The sequence below is a fragment of the Meles meles genome, chromosome 14, assembly GCF_922984935.1.
Source record: "Meles meles chromosome 14, mMelMel3.1 paternal haplotype, whole genome shotgun sequence".
Lineage (NCBI taxonomy): Eukaryota > Metazoa > Chordata > Mammalia > Carnivora > Mustelidae > Meles > Meles meles.
The window spans coordinates 9,845,119-9,871,316 of record NC_060079.1 but is presented as its reverse complement, the minus strand read 5'-3'; the positions used below and the strand labels follow the sequence as shown (position 1 = coordinate 9,871,316).

Sequence of the window (26,198 nt, the reverse complement as noted above, 5' to 3'; positions counted from 1 at the left end):
TCAGAATGAGTCACTAAAAATAAAGACTGCTGAAATCGATGTCAGGAGGTAAGTATTAAAACCTGGGTGCAGGGGATCCAGATGATTCGGCATTCCTATTGCTCCCCAGATGTCTTTAATTCCTGACAGCACAGTGTGGAGTGGGTATGACTTGCACAAGATTACGTGGCCTTTGAGGCAGTGAGGACTCACACTCAGAAGGATTAATCCAGGGGCAGCTGGGTGGCTCAGTCGATAAGCATCTGCCTTCTGCTCAGGTCATGATCCCAGGGTCCTGGGATCAAGCCCCATGTAGGGCTCCCTGCTCAGTGGGAAGCCTGCTTCTCTCTCTCCCACTCTCCCTGCTTGTGTTCCCTTTCTCACCGTCTCTCTCTCTCTCTGTCAAACTAAAAAAAAATCTTTTTTTCTTTTTTTAAATAAGTCTTAGGGATGCCTGGGTGGCTCAGTGGGTTAAAGCCTCTGCCTTCAGCTCAGGTCGTGATCCCAGGGTCCTGGGATCGAGCCCCGCATTGGGTTCTCTGCTCAGCAGGGAGCCTGCTTCCCCTCCCTCTTCCTGCCTCTCTGCCTCCTTGTGATCTCTGTCTGTCAAATAAATAAAATCTTAAAAAAAATAAAAAGCCTTAGTCCACAGAAAATGCTGGAAAAGGAATGGAACTGTGTGTTTTTAAGGTAAAAATAAATACTGTCTCTGATATATGTACAATTTTTTTAATCACTGGCTCCAATTGAATTGCAGAGGGAGGATTCCCTTGTATCACCTCCAGAAGCAAGTTAATAACCCCCTGTATCATAATTTAGTACACCATTGGGTTTTGCTGTCATTACTGCTCCTTTATATCATTTGTAAATTTTAAAAAATCATGCAACAATGAACACTTTTTAGGCATAACTTTCTTTGCTTATTGAACATTTTTTATGATAATAGTAAAGAATAGGATATCTGCTTCAAAATGCCTTTCTAGGTTTTGGTTAAGGACTACTTTTCTGCTTTCCAAAAGAGTAATATTTCCACTTCCTTCATATAAGTCTAACCCCCATAACTTATAAGTGACTTAAAATGACCAGCATTTCATTACCTCCTGTGGTTCTGAGGTTGACCAGGGCTCAGCTGGCCGGTTCTTCTGCTGGTCTCACTTGGAATCTCTCCTTCAGCAGCGTAGTCAGTAAGGACCTGGGCACATCCTGAGACTTTGGTATGAAATCTCCAGGCTTCTGGCAAATAAGCTGCTAAGCTAGGCATGGATAGGAAGGCCAAGAATTCAAAAGCATGAGAAGGAAAGATTGCTTTTAAGATCAAACATTTCAATCTACTCCTTCTCCCTCACCCTCCACCCCAGGTGTGCGTGGGGGAGGATGGATAAAGCATCAGAGCGCAAGTCAGAGCATGGGCCCAAACCCCAAAACATGGCTGGATTTCAAGGACACGGAAGTCCTTATTTAAGTTATGCCAAGAACCTTGCTCTAGCTAGAAATGAAGAGGATTCCAGCTTCCCCCTGAAGCAGTGGGAGTAGAACGCTTATGTGAAAGCTTTTGTTCTGAATTCGTTCTGATACCCACATCGGGGTGTGCAGTTAATAATTACTACTTTCTTTTTTAAACACCATTTCTGCAGAGCTGGCACGGAGACCAAATGTATAAATAGCCATTCTGAAGGCACAACAAAGCCTGGGCTGTGACCTCCAGGGAGGAATCAATATTTCCAATGAGGCTCGCGCTTCTGGAAACATAATTCTGTCTTATCAGCCGGGCCCCATCCCCACCCTCTGCCATGCCGTTCCCTCCACATTTCACACCTCCCCTTCGCCAGCATCCTCCCACTTCCCACCTCTCAACAAAAGAGCAGAAGCTCAAGAATAATTGCAGAAGGTCTCCAGCAGCACGCCATGGCATGGCTCTCAGTGACAACTTCTGGAAGGAATGTAGGACTTCACAGAGGGCTCTGGCATCCGCCCTCCATTTAGAAGTCAGCAGTGGCTTAAGAATGCCACAGAAAGAGTTCCCATGATTAACCCATCAAAAAATCATCTCTCCCCCCTGTCCCCTGCCCCATGATGACCCGAAATTCTCCCTGGGTGTTAGAAGGGCAGAGAGAAGGTGGAAACAAGTTATGGGAGGCAGGGAGACAGCTGTGAGATGGGGAGAAGATCTGTGGCCCTTATGGTGAGGCCATGTCAGGGATGACCACATGTCATCTGAGCCCCAGCGATGGCCATCTTGGCTGCTGTCCTGCTGAAGGCTTTCTTCTTGGGCGGACCCAATGTGAATGGTTCTAGTGGTTCCAATATCACCAGCTTGTGGAAACCCCAAACCTGCCTACCCTCCAGCCCTTAGTGAAGTACTTTATCATAAAACCACAACAGCGCTCAAATGGTTGTATCTAATATAGATGCAATGTTCCAGCTATGCATTAAAATTATTTATCCCCATTTGGCAGAGGAGTACAGCACCATGCCCAACGTAACTGCTGACAAATGGCAAGGCCAAGGTTTCACCTCCCAGCAAACCTAGGCTCTTTTTCACCTTGCCAGGTGGCCTCTGTTCGGGAAACATGCCAAGCCAGGAGAATTGCTCAGGGTCTCCCCATCTAAGAAAGCTGTGATCATACCCTGTCATTTGAGTTTGTCCGTTTGTTCCCAGGGGGATAGCAGCAGACACTGGGAGTCACTGCAAAGTAGGTGTTGCACAGAGCCCACCATCAAAACGGAGCTGTATTGAAGCAATAGTCTAGAAAGAATGTTGTTTACCTCGTTGTCCTGACCCTGTGCCCTATTCTGGCGGCAATCAGCAAATTCAGGTCCTCAGTTTTAGGTAGGGACTCTTAGCAGTCCTCAGCAGGGGTCCCTAGCCGTCACCCTTCACAGGGTGATGCAGGATTGGTGAGCATGATGGAGTCTGCGCTGGGGACTGAGTTCTGCTAATTACCATGCGGCCTACTCAACCACAACTGCACACAGCAAACTCTGGTGATGGGCGCTTCGCCATTTACTTGGTGTTTGTTTTCTCAGGAGGGTTTAGCGGAAACAGCCCGTGTTTGGGGCCCCTGTCAGTCCCTCGAGGGGGCAGTGAACAGAATCTTGAAGAATGAAAAGGAGTTCATTAAGAAAAATTTTCTCTTTTTAAGGATAGTAATTGTGTCTTACTCATCCTCTCCCCACGGCCCTTTCTAGAGATACTCCACCAGTACTGATGAACAAAGGAATGAATGAATGAAGAATGAATGAATGAGTGAAAGAAAACCTGTCTGCATTGGTGCGTCTCACACTTCAGTACACATCAAAATCACCTGGAGATTGTCAAAGCCGGGTAGCTGGTTCCCAGGTCCACAGTTTCTGAATCAGTAGATCTCTGAAGGGGCCCTGGAAATACCATTTCTCACAAGCTTCCAGAGGCTGCTGCTGGTCCACAGACCCTACTCTGAGTAGCACTGGTTTACGTCATATCTTCTCTTGAGTTTATGCCCAGAAGTCAGAAAATACTCAGAGGAAAGTATTTCGAGGGAACCTGGATCAGGAGATGAATAATATCGGATATTTGTATATTGTTTGACAATTTCAAAAGTATTTTAAGAGGGGTGAGACCCCTGGGTATTGAGGCTCTGTTTTCTGATCCAGAATACTCTTTCTTCAAAACAAGATAGAATCCCTCCATCCCAAGACCAGAGAAGAAGAATTCTTGAAAAGGAATATCAAGGAAGAATTTGCAGAGCAACCCAGACCCAGCCCTGGTCTTGGAGGCAGGAAGAGCCCAAAGGTCCCCAGGGGAAGGGGGGACTGCCAGAGGAGCAAGATGGGAAATGCTGGGCAGCCTTGCTCGCTGAGCACCCCATCCCTTTATCCCCCTCCCCCAACTCCCTGCCTCCATATGTACACCTGGCTGGGTCACCCGGGTTTGGCGCTGTTACAGTGTCATTTCCAAGAAGGCACCGAGGCTGAAAACTAGGCAGCTGGGAATGCAACCCTGAGGGCCAGTGCTGCCACCAAGGGCACGCCCCTGGTCCGAGCCAGTCACATACCCCAGGTACGTGACTCTGGGAAGTTACTTCCCCAGGTTGATTGAGCCCCTCCGGTACTCACTTAGCCCTGGGGACCTTTTGCTCATCATTAGTGCTCCAACCAGCACATCCTTTCCGTTGTCAACTGGGCTCCTGCACGGATCTCTCCTTTGCAGCTCTCCTGGCGGCTGTGTGTGCTGCCCCCCTCAGGAAACCCAGGGGTCATTTGTCATGGGATTAAGGACAGAATTCACCACACCATTGGGCTCCTTTCCTCTGGAGCCTGACTCCTGTTCAGGACAGTATCTTTAGGCCATAAAAATGATTCAATTTTGTGACAGAAACCCTTAAGCAGTGAGGCAAGATGTTCATGAAAGTGTCTAACGACAGAATGGAAATTCTGGAATCTACAGGAGTACATCGCAGATCCAGCTTCTCTCTACGGACATCTTAGACACTCAAGCACTTTGAACGTGAAGGGTCAGCTCTAACCTGGCCTCCTCTCATTAGAATATTTTAGACAATCGGCAAAAATAAGAAATCTCTATTCTTATTGGGATAATGGAATAATAAGCTTTGCTATTCATACAACTTAATTTATAAAAGAAATTCCATTTGCGCATGGCCTGAACTTGTAACAAATCTGTCACTGAAACTGTGATTCATACGCAGTCTAATGCGAAATGTCGCTGTGTTTCTATTCTTCCTGCACAGAATACTCTATCAGCAGTGACCAAAATGATATCTTAAAGTTGTGAGAGCTTTTAAACATAAGCTTCATAAATATTTTGCTATAATTGTATTTTTAATTACTTAGGCAAAGTATAAAACCTGAACACCCTCAATCCCATGAGATGCTGACACACTAGAGAAAATGCATTTCAACTCAATACCACATAAATTGGAATAAACACAAACTGCACTTTTGCATGATAATAATTTTAGAAAATAGAAATGCTGTTCATATTTAAGATCCCAGTAAGTATTCACTGAGACAAAATAAAGGCAACACTAAGAATAGAACTTCGGTAAAATGACCATTTTATAAGATTTTCCTAGAAGTGTTTTAATTACTTTATTATTAAAATAGCCTGTCTTTCTTTTTCTTTCTTAACTGAAACACCCAGCCATCCCTTCTTTGTTTTTTTAAAAATAACTTTATTGATATATAGTATTGGTACATACCATAATTCTTACATACCATAAAATCACTCTATTTTACGTGCATAATTCAATGAGTTTTAGTAAAGGACACAGAGTTGTGCGACCATCACCACAATCTAATTTTGGACCATTTCCATTACCCTAAAAAAAAAAACAAATCCTTTTCTTTTGATAATTATTCTCCATTCTCACCCCTGCTCTAAGCAACGATTAATCAACTTTTGGTTTCTATAGATTTGCTCTTTGGGGATAATTCATATAAATGGAGAAATGTAAGTGTTCTCTTGTGTCTGGCTTTTTGCATTGAATGGAATGGTTCTGAATTCATCTGTGTTGTAGCATGGATCGGTACCATTCTTTAGTTGATGGGTATTGATGGGCATTTGGGTTATTTCCACATATGGACTATTGTGAATAATACTGCTATGAACATTCACATACAAGTCTTTGTGTGGACATGTGTTTTAATTTCTCTTGGTCAGTACTTAACCAATGGAATTTTGGGATCCTATGGTAAGTCTATGTTTAACTTTTAAAGAAACTCAACTGTGTTCCACAATAGTCACACCACCAGCAATTTCTAAAGGCTACCAATTTCTCCATATCCCTGTCGACACTTGATATTTCTAATTCTAGCCATCGCAGTGGGGTGAGAAGTGGGATCTCATTGTGGATTTGATTTGTATTTCTCCTTCGATTTAAAAAATCTTTATATTTGCCCAAGGTCAACACTGAAAACTTTTTATGCCTTTTTGTGATCAAAAAAGTCAATGACTTTGAAGTCAACGACTCTGTTGCCTTGAAATGGTGGCAACTGAAAGATGTATAAAAAGCCATAGGCTACTTGTCATCAAGATTCACTCAATCAGAGAAGCCCAAGACAATGAAGCCATATAGTATGCTCAAGGTATAAGAAAAATAAATTCAACTGAAAGAAAATGAGGAAGATTACTTTTATAACCCAGTTTTAAATCACATTATCAACAAAAAAACAAAAAGGTGGTAGAAAAAGATCGGTTTGGATCAAGGAAAGTTCAGCCAGGGGCGCCTGGGTGGCTCAGTGGTTTAAGCCTCTACCTTCGGCTCAGGTCATGATCTCAGGGTCCTGGGATCGAGCCCCGCATCGGGCTCTCTGCTCAGTGGGGAGCCTGTTTCTCTCTCTCTCCCTCTCTCTCTCTGCCTGCCTCTCTGCCTACTTGTGACCTCTCTCTCTGTCAAATAAATAAATAAAATATTTAAAAAAAAAAGCAAAGTTCAGCCAATACAGTCTAATCTACTGCTAGTCCCAGAAGGCTTGTTCGGGTCTTTTCTGGGAATGACGCACTTACTTTTCATAGGTCTGTTTTCCATGTATGACTTTTATAGCTAATGTTCATCGAGCAATCCTCAGTGCTAGGAACTGACCATGTTTGCATGTGTGTCGTGTGTATTTTTTAAATGTTCACATGTCCACGCAGAAAATACTTTTGCTCTCCCCATGTAAGAGACAATGAAACTGCTCTACGGGGTAACGTGAGCGAGAGCACACAGTGGCCAAACCAGCGGGGCCTGAGGCCCCAGCTTCTGGTTTGCACTCCTGCTGCTGAGCCTTATGGGTAACCGGCGCTTGGCCATGTGGTTCTCCAGGTGTCCTTACACATGTAGAATTAATTCCTTGTTGCCCTGTGTTTCCTTCTCTGGCTTTGTTGCATTAACAGCGTGAATGTGTTTCTCAGCCCGTTTTATCCTTTCATCCTTGCCATCAGTGTGCAAGCCCTCTAGCCACACTGGATGTCCAGGAAGCAAGGAAGGCCTGGCTGACCCAGACTTTGGCTAAAATGAAGGTCCCATTAGACCAACTCTAACTTGGCAGCTCTCTCTCCCATTCCGGAAAGCAGGTGAGTGAGAGGCCAATTATAAAAAGAATAATTTCAAATCCATTCTAATTGGTAAAAAAATAATATTAAATGAGTGAAATCAGTGCCAACTTCTGTGACTTGCGCTCTTATTAATATAAACTTGGGCCTATCAGTGTGTCATGATATGATGGTTGAGTGTGAAAGGGGTATTAGGAAAGTCAAAGGCTATCAATTATAGACTATAAGTGATGTATCATAAATGTGAGGCACACATACCTTTTTCTTCATTATCCCCCATTACTCTGTTGCATGCCTCGCATTTATGATGCATCCTTCTAGACGATAATAAAATTACAGTTATAATTACATGTGGACCTATTTTATGGTGTCAGGGTTTTGGTGGTGTTTTTTTTCCTCTGAACATTAATACCCAAACCTTTGACTGAGCCAGTCACAAAATCTATCAATTATGTACAGAACATTAAAGAAATGGTTAGACTGGATTTTCTTCTGGGCTGTGACCTTCCTGCCTTAGAGGTAGCAAGGTTAACCCAATGTTACACATGTGTGATCATTTGATAATCTTTTTGAAAATGATGATAATGATTATAGGGCATGTAGTTGCAATTATAGAGTCCATAATGTAGTAATTAATACAAGGAATCAAAGACCTCGTTGTTACTCCTTTATGAGACAGACTTTGTGATATTTTTCATATATTTTTTAGACTCTCTGCAGGTCTCATTCAGTAATTGTAAATCATGAGAGTCACAAGTATACTACTTAGCATGAAAGTTTGCTTCAATAAAAGATGCCTACCTCAGCCGAACTTCCCATAGTGACTGAGAAAGGCTCCTCTTAAAACCATAATAAGATACTTAGAGGTCTCTTATTAAGCGCTCTCAACTCAAAGCAAGAAAAAAAAAAACCAGTAAGGGAACCCTCTATAAGATACAAAGTCTTGCCCCAAACCTCATGTACTTCAACCAAGAGAGTTCACTTTCTCTTATTTCAGAGACCATTAGAAAAGGCTTAGCTGTGTACTCTAAAGCCCACAACTCTTCAGCAAATACTTAATGTACACTAAAGTTATGCAATTTGGTGCTAGAACCAAATTGGCAAGGGTACAGTCCCTCCCTCTAAGGGGCTGGCAATGCAGCAGGCAGGAAATGCCAAGTATTCAGGCAACCATATTGGGAAGCAGAGGAAAAAGAAAAGCCACAGAATCCGCATACATAAAATGACAGGGGTCAGAAGAAGGGAGAAATTCACCCCGTTGGACTAAGTAAGGGAAGGCTTCATGGAAGAGGTGGCATTTGGGCTACAGCTGGAAAGATGGCTCTGTTCCAGGCAAAAGGTAGGGCAAAACCAGGCACGGACGCAGAACAGCACAAAATATGGTTAGGGAACAGCAAGTAGTCATTCAGCTGCTTGGCAGTGGTGGAAGAAGAGAGAGTTAGGGCTATAACGATGTTTGGTGGCACTGATAGAAAGGTGTTGTGAGAAAATCCACCTAAGAGGTATGTACGGATAGGAAATGCAGACCAATGGACTCCATGGAGACTGGAATCAGAAAGTTAGACATGAAAGCTTCTACCCCATTTTCCACCGAGCCCCACAATCTATTTTTCTGCATGGTTCTTTCCGCATGTGTTTTACTCTCCTGCCTCTCTCTGCAGACCAGCTCAGCTGCATGAGAACTCCAGTGTGCATCACTGGCCTGACTCATGAAATAAACAACTTTATAAGACTTTTTGTTTGAGTGACGTGTTGCAGGAGTAGGTTCAGCTACAATGTAAGAGCTTGTTTCTCTCGTACAGTCAGTAAATCCAGAAGAACCATGTGCTGGTGTATAAGGGCCCAGGTTCCTTCTATCTCATTGCTCTGCCGTGCACGCTTTCCATTCTAGGAGCCCCTCGTGCTCCAGGATGCCAACCAAGCTCCAGCCATCCTGTCCACCTTTCAGCTGGCAGAAAGCAGGAAGGAGAGGAAGAGCACACTATCCTTCTAAGAGAACTTTCTGGAAGTTGCACATACCACAGCTGATTTTTTTAGTGTGGCCATGTGATATGCCATGAAAGAGTGAAAGGATGTCATTAATAATTATACTGGGATCATAGGCATAAACGAGGACTCCTCGGGACTATGGGATAAGTCACATGGGAGTAGGTATACATATATTCCACTGGCCAGAACTCAGTCATGTGGCTACACCTATCTGTTGGGGAGGTTATATACACTGTCCTTACTCTGTACAACTATGTGCCCAGCTAAAACCTGGGAAAGAGCAGCATGAATAACCAATTAGTGTCTCCTGCTACATTTGACATCCAGCAAATGTCCCAGTCAGAATGTGCAAGTCGTCACAGTCTGTGGACTGGATTCCTGCAAGGCAGTCTTCTCTGGTCTAATCAGCTGTTGAACAGGAAGAAGGAATGAGGACAGGAGTTTTGTTCTGCAAGGCTCCCCTCTGGGGGGCTGAGGAAGGGGCCTGGGCAGAGCAAGCAAACTGAAACTGACTCACTTGTCAACTCCAGTAGGTTTTAGATCCATGCAGAGGGTGGTAAATGCTGGAGTGGAACCTCACAATCCAGCTCAGCAGGTGGGACGAGGAAAGCCGTCACAGGGAAAGTGTGCAGGTGGAGCTTTCCTAAGATAAGGTTAGTCTGGCTGTGCTGTGAGGGCTGATTTGGAATAAGGACAGATGGAGGGTAGAAGTCCCCTAAGCAACCCTTGCATTAGGCCAGATGAGACTGAACTTGACTTTGAGCAGAACGTTAAAAAGTAGGGAGAAATATAAAGCTAGGTAAGCAACTATAGCAACAAGAAGGGGAAGTAAGCACTACAATGGTGAGAGAAAAGTAAGAAAACCTATGATGACTAGAAATTACAAATTCAAAAAACAGTGCATTTTGGTACAGTGGTATTCGAAACAGGTATGACAATATTACATAGCACCATATAATAATGTATAGTCATAACGATGCCATCGTTCTTAAAAGAAATTCATTATACCATGTTTCAGAATGCAATGCTTTGTAATAAGTTATATAAAATACTTTTATTCAAAATGGTAAGACACTTTATGTTCATTTGAGAGGTATGTATAGGCATCTGGAAGATTCTCTTAGACAAAACATCTTATTTCCCAAATAATAATCACATGAGTCTTCGTTGTACCCGAAACAAACATGTTGTCAAATGCATAGTATCGTATAGCACTTAGATGTGTAGATAACACTCACACTTCTGACTGTCAGATAGAAACCATGGCTCTGGAAACCCAAGTTCGCATTCTAAAACCTCAACCACGTGAATGTATAAAACTCTTTCAAAAAAAGTCAAGCCGCGTATTTATCACAGAAATGCAGCTGAGGCCTTCCTACTATCAGCAAGACACTCAACATCAGTTCTAGGTAAATCATACCTATCGAGAAGTGTGAGTTTCCAATTGAGAGGCTAGAGCTGACTTCTCTTTCCCAGGACCAAGAGTTGGGTCCTTGAACAGAAAATATGGATACTACAATGATCAGAGCGTGAAGGACATACGCAGAAATCTACAACCATGTTTTTTTTGCTCAAATAGAGAAACAATACACAACTAGTTATGCCCAGTACTAAGTTCTAAATTTAGAGAAAACACATGTATGGAAACCCAAGAGGGGGCCTCTTTGGTCATTTTGAAAAACAACTGGTGGTTGAAAGTAAAATACACACAAAGAAACTTCTAGAAATCTGAGCCCCTGCATCTGACTGCTGAAGCATTCCTCCATTTCTAGTGGAGATTTTTTTCCCCCGCATCCCTCACAGATTATTTTTGACTTAGCCAAGCAGGGAGTCTATTTTAAAGCTCCCAATTCGAAAATCATGGAAGCTTTATAACGTCCTCCACCTGCACCTCTTTTTAGGAATACAATCCTTTATTCTCTAAAGGAAGAAAACCTCCAGTATATAACAACTTTGTTAAGCTGTCACTATCAATAGGGGGAAAAAAATAACAGTTGACAAAGAAGAAACAAATTGCATCTTCGAATAAGTTTTCTTGAAGCTGTTGTTAAAAGCTATAACCTCTGATGTTAACTAAATTTAACCCATTCTGACCCTTGTGGTGGCCCTTAACCTCTTCTTTCTTCTGCTTCCTGTGGCTGCTGGAGAAAACGGGCCCAGTCCTTGGAAAAGCGTTCTCTGTAGCACACAAAAGGCCCAGCCTTCCCGCTACCCCCGCCAGGAGGCCCTGGATCGACCGAGGGGTCAGCACCTGTGCAGAGAAGCAGGTGACAAGGGACTGCCTTCATCCTTCCCCAGCAAGCTGTCTTAAGAGTGGCCAGCCTTCAGCCACCACGCTGTGGTTTCAAGCATTCAAGCCCCCGCAGTTCAGGTTTTCTTTGTGAATACAGACTTTACACAAATTAATCTATTGCTGTTCAACTGACTGTAAAATTAATAGATTTACTGTTGCAAAAAAAAAAAAAGGAAGAAAAAAGAAAAACTGAGAGCTTTCCCTTCCACTTTAGTAAGGTCACGCATGCGTCCTAAGCTGCCAACAAAAAAGCTTTGGAAATCTTTGCAGCAGAACCGAGCAACTTTCGGGGAGGGGACAGGAGCAGCCAGAGCCCTACAGTGGGACATCTTCCCGATACAGGAAGAATGTAAAACTCTGCACTGGAGATGCTTCTCGACACAGTACAAATTTGTTGTATTGTGAACATTATATTGGTGGCCAGTCCTGCCTTCCTTGAAGGGCCTTGTCACTAGCAGATCTCATGTGTTTTAAAAACATTATTGGGTTTTACTTAAAATGTGAAATGCTAGTAACTTGGTTCTGTTTTGCTCTGAGTTACACAGTAGTACACACTGTACACGCTTTAAGGTTTCTTATGCTAACTCTCCATATTTCTTCAGGACACTCCACAATGGTGATGGAAATCCCCTTCATTAAGGGTATGAAAATGATGAAAGTTAACTGAATCACCCCCCCAAATTTACTACCTTCGAAATAGTAACACACAGCTCTGTTATTTTTCCAATGGAGACTTTTGAACCTATTTTCTGCTTCACTCAGTTGCACAAGACTTCACGGAAGATAAATGGACATTCCATGTAGAACTACTCTTTCATTTCCCAGACATGAAAGCTTTTCAAAAAATGTGTTACAGTGTCATTCATTTTAGGTTAATTTATTTTGCTCATTCACAACCACCATCACATTTTAATAATTGGTGCCATCATTTTTTGCCAAGAGGAATGATTAGTCTGGAGTCTAATGAAATTTTGCCCATGGCAAATGTATCCTGAATCTAGTAACAGTTGAGAGGACAGGAAGGGTTTTAACACAGATGTGGTCACCAGATGTCCTCCAGCTTCTGGGGAACCGGCACGAGCAGCTACATGATGGATTTAGGTTGTAGAAAGAGATTCCCTCAGTCTTGCAAAACATCGAAATAGGCTACTTAGGGAAAGCTAAATCTTCCTGCCTAGAGTTTTCTTTTTTTTTTTTTTTTAAGTGTGTGGATGCTTATGTGTTTGGAATAGATTAATCACAGTTCTGCCTGAGGAAAAACAGTAGAAATTCCATGAGAAGGCTTTCAGCTTTCACGTGTTATGATAACGGACACATGGTATTGGGCTGAGGGTAACTTCAGGATGTTTTGAGAAGTTATCCCACAATTCGCCATAGCTCCCCACACACCCTGCTTTCCATGTCCCTGCTGACAAGCTTGTAAACATAGACTAAGGCGAGCATGGACCCTCTGTCAGCTAGATTTAGTTTGGTACTGTGTAGCATCTCACATATAATGGACTGCAATTTCCCTATTTTAGCAAAACTGTCCTGATAAGAGCTTCCAGTCTAATGTTGGACAGGGTATGTGAAACTAGCTATATCCATGAACAACTAGTTGTTGAGGAATACGGTGAGTATGTGAAGCCACAAAGGCTTTTACTTATCTACGTAACTTCAAAACAAACACAGGGTTGATTAGTGTAAGATTAGCCTCTTAAAGTAACTGTTGTAGTGATTGTGGCATCATGAAGATACAGCCTAGTGTTAAAAAACTTTCTAAAGAAATTACCCATAGAGTAACAACTCTGTGGAACATTGAATTGTATCTCAATGAACTAGGCTAAGACTGTGTCTAATGGGCCTCCCTGGTCCAAAGGTGGGGAGAGGGGACTTTGGAAGCTAACAGGTAAGGGAGGGGGGTACAGAGTATTTCCTTTAATCCTTCAAGACAGAAAAACACCAATACATGCACTGTGTGAGAAACCGTGTGATTTGGGACCAACCATGGAAATTAACATGGAGTTTATTCTGTGGAGGAAAATGTGCAAGTTTTAGAGTCACCTGGATTTGAGTCTTACTGAGTCACACTTCTATATTTTGGGGTGGTTTTTTTTGTTTGCTTTTGTTTTTGTAAATTACAGGTAGAAATAATAGACATTGAGAAAGCTCTGTAAATTTCCAAGAGTTCTGTTCTATGCATGTATTCAATTAGTTTACAGAGGATTTGTGCCACAGTATAATACTTCCCCTAAACCAAGAAGCTGAGGCCATATATAGGAGGAAAGGGATCCAAAAGATCCAGTTGCCTGCTTTACTATCTTTACTCAAGGGCCTTCAAAATCCACAAGGGAGCTGAATCCAAGACTCTCAATGACTCTTTAAAAGCTGCCATGTCCCATCTCAGCTGGAGGTCAAAGCAGAGTTCAAGGTAAGAGATTTTTAAAAAATGTATCTTTGAGGGCATGTCTTCTGTGCACCTTGCTCTACTCATCTCCTTCCAGGAGCAGTAAAGCACCCCCTTCTTGAGATAGCTAATGAGAGGCGTCTGGAAAACTGCCGAGGTCATCTATTCGGGACACATACGCCTCAAAGAGCGACCACCACACAGGTGCTGGCTGGGTACTCCAGCTACCAACAATTACTTGGGAGTGAATTCATTCAAATCTCAGTCTTACCAAATTTCAAGCCCTTGGTTTGGGTGTTAAACCTCTTCAGTTTTTCACATTTCACTAAATATCCTCGTAGACTTCTAACTCCACTGCTTCACTAGCTACTTTACTCGAACAGCGTAAGGAACATTTAGCATTAAAGCACCAACTCTAGGGCTCTGGGTGGCTCCGATGGTTAAGAGTCTGCCTTCAGCTCCAGCCGTGATCTCCAGGTCCTGGACAGAGCCCCAAGGAAGGCTCCCAACTTAGCAAGGAGTCTGCTTCTCCCTCTGCCTCTCCCCCTGCTTGTGCTCTCTCTCTCGCTCGCGAATGAATAAATTAAAAAAAAAAAAAAAAGTGCCCCAACTCTGGCTCCACGCTGCCTGCATTCTATTCTGGATTTCGCCACTAGTTGTGGGACCTTGGGTAAATCACTGAACTTCTTCAGGCTTCAGTTCCCTCATCTGTGAAACAGGGTTAAGAAGCTTGTCTTGAGGACTAAATGACTAAGAGAAATAAAGGGCTTAGAAGGGTGCCTGGCAGGCACTCAGGTATGTACTGCAAACACGCATTTGTAACTGTTGAGCACCCACCGTTCCCAGGCATCCGCTGGTCACTCTACCCGCTATCTAAACAAACTTGTATCTTGGTATTAAGGAATAATTTGGATGGCCCAATTCTTGCTGAACTGGTAAATGGCCAACGCACAAATACTAACCTCGGACTATGGGCCGCATACACACGAGTCGTTTCTGGGTTGATTGCTTCACTTTTTCAACAAAACAGCCAGCACCTAATGCGCCCGACACTGGGATTCGAGGAGGAAATAGAAACTCGGGACTTGAGCTCTTAAGGCTGAACTAGCGTTTTCATCTGTAACAAGGCAGGTAAAAACTGATTCACGGGGTCATTTAAGGAGAATAAAGCTCTGTGTTCAGCCGCACTATCCGTAGAGGCCGTTTCCTCCCATATGGGAAATTCCCTCATTAGGTGGCTTCACTACGTCATGACTGCAGATTCCCACTGGGTCGCCCCACTGAAGACGAGGTGACAGGTCAGGTCACTGACACCAATAGTGCGACGGAGGGCACAGCAGCCTCGCAACAGGGGTGTGTGCCCCCGCACGCGCAGGTGACAGCCAGGAGCACCGAGGTTTGCAACTGCCCTGCTGACTCCTGACAAACCACTTCACCACCACCCGCCCGTCTTCGCCTTCGTGAAACTGACGGCCTGTCCGAAGCTCTCTCAGCCACAGCAGTTCTTGAGTCTTACACGCCTGAACCCACGTCAGATCTTCTCCGGTGGCCCCGCGCTCGGGAACCTAGGGCAGTCTTTCACTTCCCGAGTCTGTCTGCTCACCGGCAAACCCGAGGCAGTGCTTCTTAAACCACAGGAACCATAAGAACATTTATGAAATATTTTACTCAACATTAAAAGAGAGCGCCCGCAGGAACCGCCCTTCGCCCTCCACACTTCTGCGGAGGACTTCCGCCTTCCAGCCGGACGGCGCGCCTCCCTGCGTCCCCTTTCCTTTAGAAGACGTGAGCCGAAGCCCCGCCCACTACGGAGGGCGAAGGGGGCTCCCCGCGGGGGCCGTTCCCTGGCTTCTTCTGCCAGACCTTACAGTCGCCGGCCCGGCATAGGTACAGCCAAAGGCGAGGGGCGCCGTTCGAGGGGGGCCTGCGAGGGAGGACGCGGGCTTAGGTACAGCCCTGCGGAGGAAGCGGCTTCGCGCTCATCTGTGTCCCTGGAAGGTCAGTGCCCCCCCTGCCGCCGGACGGAGCGCGGAGAGGCGCCGCAGACCCTGCCGCGGGGTGGGGGATTCGGCCGGTCTCTAGAGCCGTCTTTGGGTCCGGAACACTGACCCTGTATCCGGGAACCGCAGGACTTAGACCCGACGCCGGCCCTTCGGCCTCTGAACGTTTCGCCGCGCCATCGCGGCGTACATACGGGCACGCGTGCACGCACGCCGGCCCTACGTCCCCACGTCCCTCTCTAGCCGGAGGGCGCAGGGGACCACTTCCCGGTGTGGGCGTGGCCGCGGCTGACACACGTGACCGTCGACCCCCGCCCCCGCCGCCTAGGCTGAGCGGGGAGGGTTGCTAAGTGATTGCGGGATTTCTTTTTTCTCTACTCAGAGTTTAACAGGCTCCATGGTATAAGACTCTTGAACGAAGTAAATAAACTTTCCTACAGGAAACTTGCAGTCTAAGAAGGTACAAAGTGGAGGGGCGTTAGCAAAGTCAGCCACTGCTTAGTATGACAGGGACGGGACAGTAAAGGATAAATCAGATTCGTTCCCAGCTTCAGAGAACTTACCGTCTATTGAAGGAGAGAAACAGCAATCAGATAATCACCAGATTGTGACTGTGATTAGTACTAAAAGGGAAAGATAAACTATACTACGCGAGCATTTAATGTTGGGCATTAATGCTGAGCTCAACAAACAGATGAGGGGGCAAGGGGAGTACGGGCTGATCGGCTTAATTTGGAAGGTAATCAGAAGAATGCCTGGAGAAAGGGAGCACTGAACAACGATCTGGAGTTTCCTAAACTTAAGGGAAGAGCATTTCAAGAATCTGGACGGCCAGTGTGGTTTAGGCACGTAGAAAGTTTTGTATAGAACGAGGCTGGAGAGGTGGCAGGAGCCTTTAGGCTTCATGAAAGATGTTGGCCTGTAATATGAGGCAGTTTTATGGTGGGGTGGGCGGGGATGTGTGGTGACAGCCGCGCAGGGATAACAGATGGAGGTTCCAAGTGTGTAAATCCTGGTTAGGATACTGGTGGGAATCAGGTGGTGGCAATGGGCATGAGGAGAAGTGGTTGGATTTGAGTGGAATTAGGAAGAAAATTTATGAGACTTGGTGTTGGGTTAGCTAGGAGAGTGAGGGAGAGCAGAGATGGAAAAGAGGGTACTCTTTTGGAGGATGGACTGTGATGCTGGGCACCGAGATAGGAAGTTCTGGAAGAGCAAAGGACCAGGTAGAAGATACATGTGCAGTACTAAGTCCAACGTTAATATTGAGTCTGGAGCTCTGGATTTAAAAGCTTTTTAAAAAGCATTTCCTGGATGGTCATTAAGCTGTTTCAAGAAGAAAAGTAAAATATAAAATAACTTAAATATTTTATAGGTAAAAAAATATGGTTAAGTAATTGACCAAAGATATATATCGGCTTCTTTCAGTGTTGTAAATTGATGTTACTGCTCTTGAAAAGCTAACCTGAGTATGGATAGTACTTTGTACTCCTTATGGAAGAACAAAACCAGAGCCAAGGGAGAGCACCATGAAGGCTCAGTGACCATGGTTCAGTCCTCTGGTATTAAGGCTGCAGAGCCCACTGGAACAGAACACATGGCCTGTTGGCAGGTCTGCAGGCAGAAGCAAGGATTTTGTGAAACTCTTTCGAAAGGTGTGAGGAAGGATCTTAAAGTCAAAGGAATTGGCAAAATTAATTTCACAAATATTTAGTCCTCTAGAATCTATGTGGCTTTGATCTAACCTCCCTGGAAATAACAAGGATTAGTAAGTATGGGCTTGTGAATATCAGCTATAGAGGAAAGAAGAGTGGTGAGCGTGCAAACAATTTAATTTCTTACAGGACAGGACTCCCTCATAACCACATATTTAAATCATATTCCAAGAAGTTTCATTACAATACATTATCCGTACCTCCTGAAGAAGTTCTTGGTAATGCAAAATAATGTATCCTAAGGGGAATATAGCTATCTTTTGGAGCAGTAATCATTTGACTACTTTTTTTTTCTTATACAAAAATACTCAGCAAAACACACACACACACACACACACACAACACACACCCAAAAATGCTCATAGCAACTTTATTCATAACAGCCCCAAACTAGGAACATTCTAAATGTTCATCAGTAGAAAACTGGATTTAAAATTTGTAGTATATCCATACACTGGGACAGTTCTGAGAATTAGAAAGGAACAAACGAGTGACACCTGCAACAACACAGATGAATCTCAAAAATATGCTGACGTGCCTTGCAACAAAGAGTACGTAGGCTTGATTACATTTGTATGAAATCTGAGAACAGACTATGATGGAAGAATATCAGAACAGTTGTTGCCTCTGGGTGGGGTTGGAGACTAACTTAGAAGAGACATGAGGTAACTTTCTGGGGTGATGGTAATATTCTGTATGTTGAGAGGAGTTGTGGTTATTTGTCAAACTAATTAAAAGATATATTTAAAATTCAAACTTTTTTTTTTGTTGTTTAGATTTTATTTATTTGAGAGAAAAAGCAAGAGACAGAACATGAGCCGGGGAGAGGGGCATCAGGAAAGGGAGAAGCAGGCTCTCTCCTGGGTGGGAAACTTGACGCGGGGCTCCATTCCAGGACCCTGAGGTCATGACCGGAACTGAAGGCAGACGCTTAACCCACTGAGCCACCCGGGTGCCTCTGTACATTTCATTATATGTAAATTTTGCTTCAAAATGGAAAGAATCCAAATATTGAACCCTAGTTGATGGAATGCATGCTGAAGCATGTGAGGATGAAGGATTTGAAGATGTCATTGTCTGCAGCTTTACTTTGAAATGCACCAAAACATAAATGGATAGAAAGAGGAATAAATAGATGGGTAAATAAAACAAAGATAGCCACATGTAGAATCTAGATGAATGGGTATTGGGGTGTACAGTGTACAGTCTTTCAAGTTTTCTGTATATTTAAACATTTCCATGACAAAATTCGGGGGAGATAGTCCTAAAGAATCTTGGTCATTTTAAACAACTGCAGAGTTAATGTGAAAGTATAAAGAACAGCCTCAAGCTCTCCCGAAATACTGTGTATGGAAGTAGCCATATATTTATTTCGTCATTTCCCACTTTATGGCTTTTTTTTTCCACTTTATGACTTATTATTTAAAATCCTTTCAATTTCTTATGGAATATGTGGGTCAAACATTAGAATTACTCTGTGTTGTGTGCATTTGGAATAATGCCATTGTCATTTTTCTTACATGGTCCCAGGCACGTTAGGGGTGGTGTTGAAGAGGCCCAAGCAGAGGAGTGAGGACTGAAATTAGTGGGACTTACTTAGAAGAGTGAGGGGGCTTTGAGGGCCCTTGTCCATTTATCCTCCAGTGCTTCCGGATATGGAGTTTTCCACGCACCTAACCAATCTCATGCAACTAAGGAACAACAAAAAAAGAATATTATATTTTCTCCCCACAATGTGGAGTCAGCTGTGGAATTTAAAACTCTCAATGGATGCAGAGAGCTGCAGCCTGGGATGATCTCAGTCAGATCCAGGTTACCGTGAAACCAGATACGGCTGTCTCACTACACAATTACGTATTTTAAGTAAATGACCTTAAGATAATTGGCTTTTCAAATAGTTCTGGATGTCTCTGAAGGGATAGCTGTGGCAGTGAGTGACTAAAGGCACATATATTGTCGTAAGAACGTGAGAACTTATTACAGTTTAGACTGCTGGCTCATTCAACCTACCATTTGTTTGACAGAGTTGTCAAACACATTTAATTGGAGAAATTTCATAAAGAGCAAGGCTTTCTGTTTTGCATCCACCTGGAAAGCTTTCTTAACCTTTTCTTAACCTTTGCTCTTAGACTCCCCAGACAGCCGAGCTTAAACCACTTGAACCCACTAACGTTACAATGTTTCATCATTTATTTTCTTACCTCTTCTTTTTTGAGAGGGTCTTCACCCAGTTGTTCTTAACAATAGAGGAACAAGGAAACATCTTGTGTTTTGAAAAAGCATTCCCAGATGATGCTGGTAGGCCTCCAGTTTCTGAGAACCACTGCTCCAAAACATGTTCCCTTTTAACCACGAGTTAGCCAAACATTGCACTAGTTCTCCTTGGACTTGAAACCATCTTCATTTATGATGGGGAGATACTTTTAGACTGATGAAAACTAGATGGAGAATAAAGGTGATCTGCATTACCAAACAATTCAGACTTTGCAGTCTGTAAAGTTCCCTGAACATAGAGCTCATCTAGATAGAGCCTTGAAACTAACAAAGAGAACATTTTTTTGAAGATATAAAGCCAGAATGCCAATTTATTAAATTATAGTGAGGTATATAACTTATGTGGATTGGAACAGTCCTATTGGCACGACTAGTGAACCGTTTCCTTTCTTCCGGCAGCTGCTTCTCTTTAACTCTTTAATTATGAACAAAATTAAACTTATAGGACAGTTTTAAGGCTCAATAACCAAACATCCACATAACCATAACATAGATTCAGCAAATGTTGCCATGCTGCACGTGTATTTTCTGCCGAACCCTGTCCAAGCAAGTGGCTGATGTCATGGTCCTCTACCCTGAATACTTCCGAGTCCCCTCCCAAGAATGGCATTTTCCCACCTGAGACAGTCACAGTACTTCTCAGATCACACCTGGTCCATCAGCAGTCTCCTTACTTTTCAGCTTGTCCCGTTTCTCAGCATCTCTTTGTAGTTGTTTTTTTCCCAAACACACTGCATTTTACAATTATGTCTCCTCTTTTTATTCAAGAATAGCCCCCTTCTTGATTATGACTGAGTGAAATAAGTTAAGCAGAGAGAGTCAAGTATCATATGGTTTCACTTATTTGTGGAGCATCACAAATGACATGGAGGACCTGGGGAGATGGAGAGGAGAAGGAAGTTGAGGGAAATTGGAAGGGGAGGCGAACCATAAGAGACTATGGACTCTGAGAAACAACCTGAAGGTTTTGAAGGGGCGGAACCAGGTGGTGGGTAGTAGGGAGGGCACGTACTGCATGGAACACTGGGTGTTGTGCAAAAACAATGAATACTGTTATGCTGAAAAATAAATAAATTAATTAATTAAATTAAAAAAAAGAATAGCCCCCTTCTTGTTTCATTCCCTTTTACATTGACTTTTTTTTTCTTTTTTTTTTTTTGGATACAAGCCACAGTCTGTATTTGTCAGATTGTTTCCTTGTGGTGGTGTCTGATTTGTTCCCAGTCTGGCCCTTGTATTCCCTGGAAACTGGAAACCAGGTCTAGAGGCCAGACCAGGTTCTGGTTAAAGCGTTTTTGGCAGGACCGTTTCACAGAAGGTGTCGCCCCCGTGCCATGCCGCAGGAGGGAGTATGTGCTAGGATGTGGTTTGTCCCATCGCTGGAATGCCTAGTCTGACCTTAGGTGAAGGAGGGTGACAGCTGAAGTCTGTTTTTCCCATTTCAGTTTGCGGGTAACCTTTGAGTCACCCTTGGGCACCTTGTTTCCTCATTAGCTTTGTATCTAATGGTTTTCGTATCCACCCTTGCCTGGACCTGTGATTTGATTGAAGGTGGCAAAATGGTGATTTCTAAATGGCTCGTCTTCTCCATTTATTAGCTGGCATTCTCCTCTAACGAAGAGCTTTTCTTTACCAACTGGGGATGCTTGCTGATGACAGTGAATGGTTAGTCCTTTCTCTTTACCAATTTTCACAGTAAGGAATCTGGGTAATAGTCATGGGGTTCTGGCAAATGATCTTTCTTTGTTGTAGATTTTTGCATATTCCATGTGTTGAAACAACTTTCTGCCGTTGTTCTTTAGTGTTGAAATTACCGCACATTTGGGCCAGCGGGAGTCTGTCCATGCTCCCAACCTGTGAATGAAACGTAAACAAATGAAATTACAATAGTGTGGGGGAGGCCAGAAAACTGGATATTTGGTAATATAAAGGAACCATTATTAGTTGGGGTAATGTCATCATGGTCATTAAAAGACAAAAGAAGCCACACCTCTTGGAGATGACTTACTGAGGTATATGCTGGCGAGATAGGATTGACCTTGGAACAGTTCATGGGCAGCTGGGGTTGTAGGAGAGTGGATGAGGCAGAGAGGAGGCTCGTTTGGCTACATGCTATTAAGAAGCTGCATGATGGGTGCTGGAGGCTTTATTATACTATTCTGCCTGAACATGTTTGAAACGTTCCCTAATAAAAAGCTTTTTAGAAGTGCCTGGGTGGCTCAGTTGGTTTAGTGTGTGCCTTTGGCTCAGGTCATGATCCCAGGGTCATGGGATCAAGTCCTGCTTTGGGCTTTCTGCTCAGAGGGGAGTTGGCTTCTCCCTGCTTGTGTTCCTGTGCTCTTGCTCTCTCTCTCTCAAATAAATAAACCTTTTCTTTAAAAGGCTTTTTAATTATTAGAATTTAAGTTGGTATTTACAGTTCAAATTTAGTAATCTCACAGCTTTTTTTCTTAACATTGCATTTATATTTTATCTATGAAAAGCTGATTTTGAAGAAATATGTATATGTTTACCTTTGCTGCCATAGAGCCAAAATTTAGCTAGTATTGGGGTTTAATTGCTGTCAAGAAAATTTAAAACTGGGGCGCCTGGGTGACTCAGTGGGTTAAAGCCTCTGCCTTCGGTCGGTCATGATCTCAGGGTCCTGGGATCGAGCCCTGCATGGGGCTCTCTGGTCAGCAGGGAGCCTGCTTCCCTTCCTCTCTCTGCCTGCCTCTGTGTCTACTTGTGATCTCTGTCTGTCAAATAAATAAATCTAAAAAAGAAAAGGAAAGAAAATTTTAAACTTTATTAAAATTTAAATAACGGCGCAGAACTTAAAGAAAAATATAGTTACAATATTTTTCTACTCCTTTTCCTTTTCCTGGAAAGTGTTTTTAAAGTTTTAAAAAAAATTCTACATAATTTTTCTGAAATCATCTTTATTTTGTAATTTCATTTACTAGTAAAAAATATTTCTTCCTTATAAAAGATGGAGGAAAAATGACAATTAGGGAGGATGGAGGAAAAAAATCGCTTGTGTCCTTTATCACAAACAACCAGGGTTTTCATAAATTTTATCTTTTTCCTATGCCTTGTCTATTCATATGCTTTCTTGTTTTTGAAAATCCTACATTTTGAGAAAAAAAAGATCGTACATTTTGAAATAATATTCTCTGTTTTCATGTGTTGAGGATTCATTACCCAGGACGCAGTCGCTGTCTTCCATTACGGTCAGTGCCATCCTAACTCTTGGTGAAATTCGGTGCTGCTGCTGTTTTTCTGATGCTAAATGGAAAACAGTCTTCTCTGGTCTCCTCAGGCTTTTGTGCTTTTTTGGTCTGGGGATTTCCTCCACCAACAAATATTTGACTTCTTTGGTTAAACAGGAGTATCTCAGCTACTTAAAAATGCAGCCGGGGGCGGGGGGCGGGGGGAGGGGCGGCGGGCGGGCATTTGGGTGGCTCAGTGGGTTAAGCATCTGCCTTCGGCTCAGGTCATGATCTCATGGTCCTGGGATTGAGTCCTGCGTCGGGCTCCCTGCTCAGCGGGGAGTCTGCTTCTCCCTCTGCCTGCAGCTCCCCCTGCTTGTACTCTTTCTCTCTCTGTCTCTCTCTCTCTCTCAAATAAATAAATAAAATCTTTAAAAGGTAAATAAAAATGGAAAAAAAAAAAAAGATCCAGTCTGCTCCTGTTCTCGAGCCTTTACCACATCTGCAGCTGGAGTCCTGACCAGGTAGCGACTGTGAGTGAGTGCATCTCCTCCCCTGTGGGTATAATATCTGCCCTTAGATCTCAGTGAGGCCAGTGACATTTGGGAGGCCAGTCAGAACGTGAAGCCCATGGGCTACCTGCATTTGTGTGTTTTGCTAGGGAATGATGCATCTGAGGACCCAGGGTCAGACACCAGCAGACACCGCCTTCCCTCCTGGCTGTTCCCTTGGGCTCAGACATTGGTTCACTGAGCATGTCTGTGCTGATAGCGGCTCTGGGCTCTAGGGTTAGGAACACAGCAAAGAACAAAATGGACAGTTCCATTTTTCTCCTGAAGCTTGCTTTCTAGTGAGGACAGATTGTGCACATGTGTGCAAGTAGCTATAGACTATGGCGGGACGTGGATTCTTTCAAAGGCAAGGTAATGGATTTGAAAGTGACAAGGGTACAGTGTTCTATAGAGTGGATGGGGAGGCCTCGCTGAGCAGTGACCCTTGAGCCAAGCGAGGCCTGAGGTAAGTGAACCACGCAGCTGAGGGAAGGGACCTCCTGGGTGGAAGGACCCAGAGGAAGTCTGGGTTTGGTGTTTGCCAGGAACAGCCTCTAGGCCAGTGAGGTTGGAACAGAGCTGGAAGAGGCGGGATAGGTGCGGTGGGCAGAGTGGGTGGGGGCCACTGTGAGCCCCTTCAGGCGCTTGGCTTCCCCCCTCCCCTCCCAAGAGAGATGAAAGCCAGTGGAGGGTTCTGAGCAGAGGCTGGACGTCATCTGCCATGTACATGTTGATGTGGGTGATAAATTAGAGGGGGTAAGGGCAGAGGCAAGAGGGCAGTCAGGAGGCTGACCACAAACCATGTGAGAGAGGGGGATATTTTTGGAGCAGGGTAACAGCAACACAGAAGGCAAGGTGTGGTTGGATCCCGGATGTTTTTAGAGGCTTGCACTGCTAAATTGCTAAGAGAAAAAGGAGAGTGAAGGATAACTTTGCTGTTTGCAGCCTGAGCGGCTGGAAGGACATGTGGTCTTTCTGTGACATAGGGAAGACTGAGGGAGGAGGCAGCATAGGGGGAGAAGACTGAGAGTTCGGTGGGGGACATGTTCACTGTGGGGACATTAGATATCCAAGTGGACAGCTTGGGCTGCAGTCAACCCAACCCAAGGCCTAAGGCAGGGTGATGATGGGGGTTGGGTCAGTGATTGTACAACCCGGTGGGATCAGAGCTAGGCACCAGAGGGCACTTGCAGTTTTAGCAAACACTCCAGGTGAGACTCCTGCAGGTGACCCAGGGACCATTCTTTGAGAAGCACCGCTGAAGGCCCCTCTCCCTTCCTCTTTGGTCATGGACAGGCCCACCCCCCTGAGTCCTTGTGTTGCCCACCCCAGATGACATGATTGGGTCCTCTCTTTCCTCCTCCAGCCTGCCCCTCTAGGCTTTGCCCAGCATGTGAATGGAAGGAGAAAGACACTTATTGGGGGAGAGAAGCAAGTTCAAAATCAAAATGCCATTTATAAGAACAGTAGTTATTCCTATGAAATAAACCAGACTCACCATGTGTACCGAATGCTTCATTAACATTGGCTTGTCATGCCTTCCCTTTTGGGTCATCATACAGTTTATGAGCTCGGCAGATTTACATCAGGGTATTTCTTTCCTGAGAGTCTCCATCGGTGCTCCGAGGGGGTCAGCTTCCTTCGTGGTGGTCCCCTTCCCCAGAATAGAGCTCTTGTCTTCTGTGTACCAGTGGATGTATTGATAAATTGTCTTAGCAGTTGATTGTATTAAAAGCTTATGAGTTGGTATTTATGAATCATCAAGGATTTTGTATATGCATTCTCCTAAATAAACCTGTAGGATGATTCTTGCTTTTAGAGTTGGTGCTACAAGATCCTTGGGAAGTAGAGTCAAATGAGCTAGTATTGGGGGAAGAAACGACGGAAAATGACAGCACTGTGCAGGTACGGTTTATTCTCACAATAACTTGTGCTGGGGACAGTACATCCACCACTTAATATGACGACAGTCCCCTGACAGTGCACGTCATTAGTGTAAATTCCCCAGGCACGGATCTACAACATTCACAGGTGACCTAGGCCTGCAGCCTCATACACGCTCTCCATGTACCACAGCATCAAAGCACGGGGAGGAACCAATGGATTTGTGACAAACCGTCTCCCTGCTTTTTAGGATGGCCACCCTTCTTCTGAAGAGGCTAACATCCCAATCCATAAAGACTGGAAATAACCGCATCGGCAGATGTCTTGGTATATGCATCCTACATGAGACCATCCCGGCGCAGCGGTCCCTTGGAGCTTCTGTCCCGAGACTCTCCTCCCAGATTCACGCAAAAGCTTTCAGTACTGTTGCGGACCCCCAGGACGAAAGAAAGAAGAAGAAAAAGAGTGAGCCGGCTTTTAACAGCATCGGCAGAAAAATTCACGAGCGAGTCATTCACGTGCTGGATGAGGCGGGCAATGATTTGGGAAACATGCACCGAGCGGACGTGATCAGGCTCATGAACGAGCGGGACCTGAAGCTCGTCAAACGGGACATCGGCACCGAGTCTCCCCAGTACCAGCTCCTGACGGGGGCACAGATTCACAAGGAGCAACTGAGGCTTCGGGAACTGGAAAAGGCCAACCCCAAAACTGGTAGGTGTCGTGCTGTCTGCAGACTGAGTCCTCGGGACCGTGGACCGGCAGTTGAGAGCAGCATCTGCCAAGGCTCCCCATGACTTCGGGGATGTGAAAAAAAGGGGAAGTTCATGGTCTCCCCACCCCTGCCCACATCTTTCTTCGGCTCTCCCTTATTTCCGTTCCATTTTTTCCTGGATGCCCTGT

At 44.3% G+C, this 26,198-nt stretch overlaps 1 protein-coding gene and 1 long non-coding RNA gene across 2 annotated transcripts in view; one reads left to right on the top strand and one right to left on the bottom strand.

Moving 5' to 3' along the window:
• Positions 1 to 993: 993 nt before the first annotated feature.
• On the bottom strand, positions 994 to 14,752 carry LOC123925025. The gene is made up of 3 exons (XR_006814895.1): positions 14,643 to 14,752; positions 3,285 to 3,502; positions 994 to 1,232 (listed from the first exon to the last, which is right to left on the bottom strand). It is a non-coding gene; the product is annotated as an uncharacterized LOC123925025 (long non-coding RNA).
• A 718-nt stretch (positions 14,753 to 15,470) lies between these two features.
• MTIF3 (mitochondrial translational initiation factor 3) overlaps positions 15,471 to 26,198 on the top strand; it is a 15,169-nt gene continuing 4,441 nt past the window's right edge. The window contains exons 1-2 of the mRNA XM_045978101.1: positions 15,471 to 15,678; positions 25,546 to 26,009. Coding sequence (XP_045834057.1) covers positions 25,547 to 26,009 — 463 coding nt within the window. The 5' untranslated portion in view covers positions 15,471 to 15,678; position 25,546. The remainder of the gene's footprint in view (positions 15,679 to 25,545; positions 26,010 to 26,198) is intronic.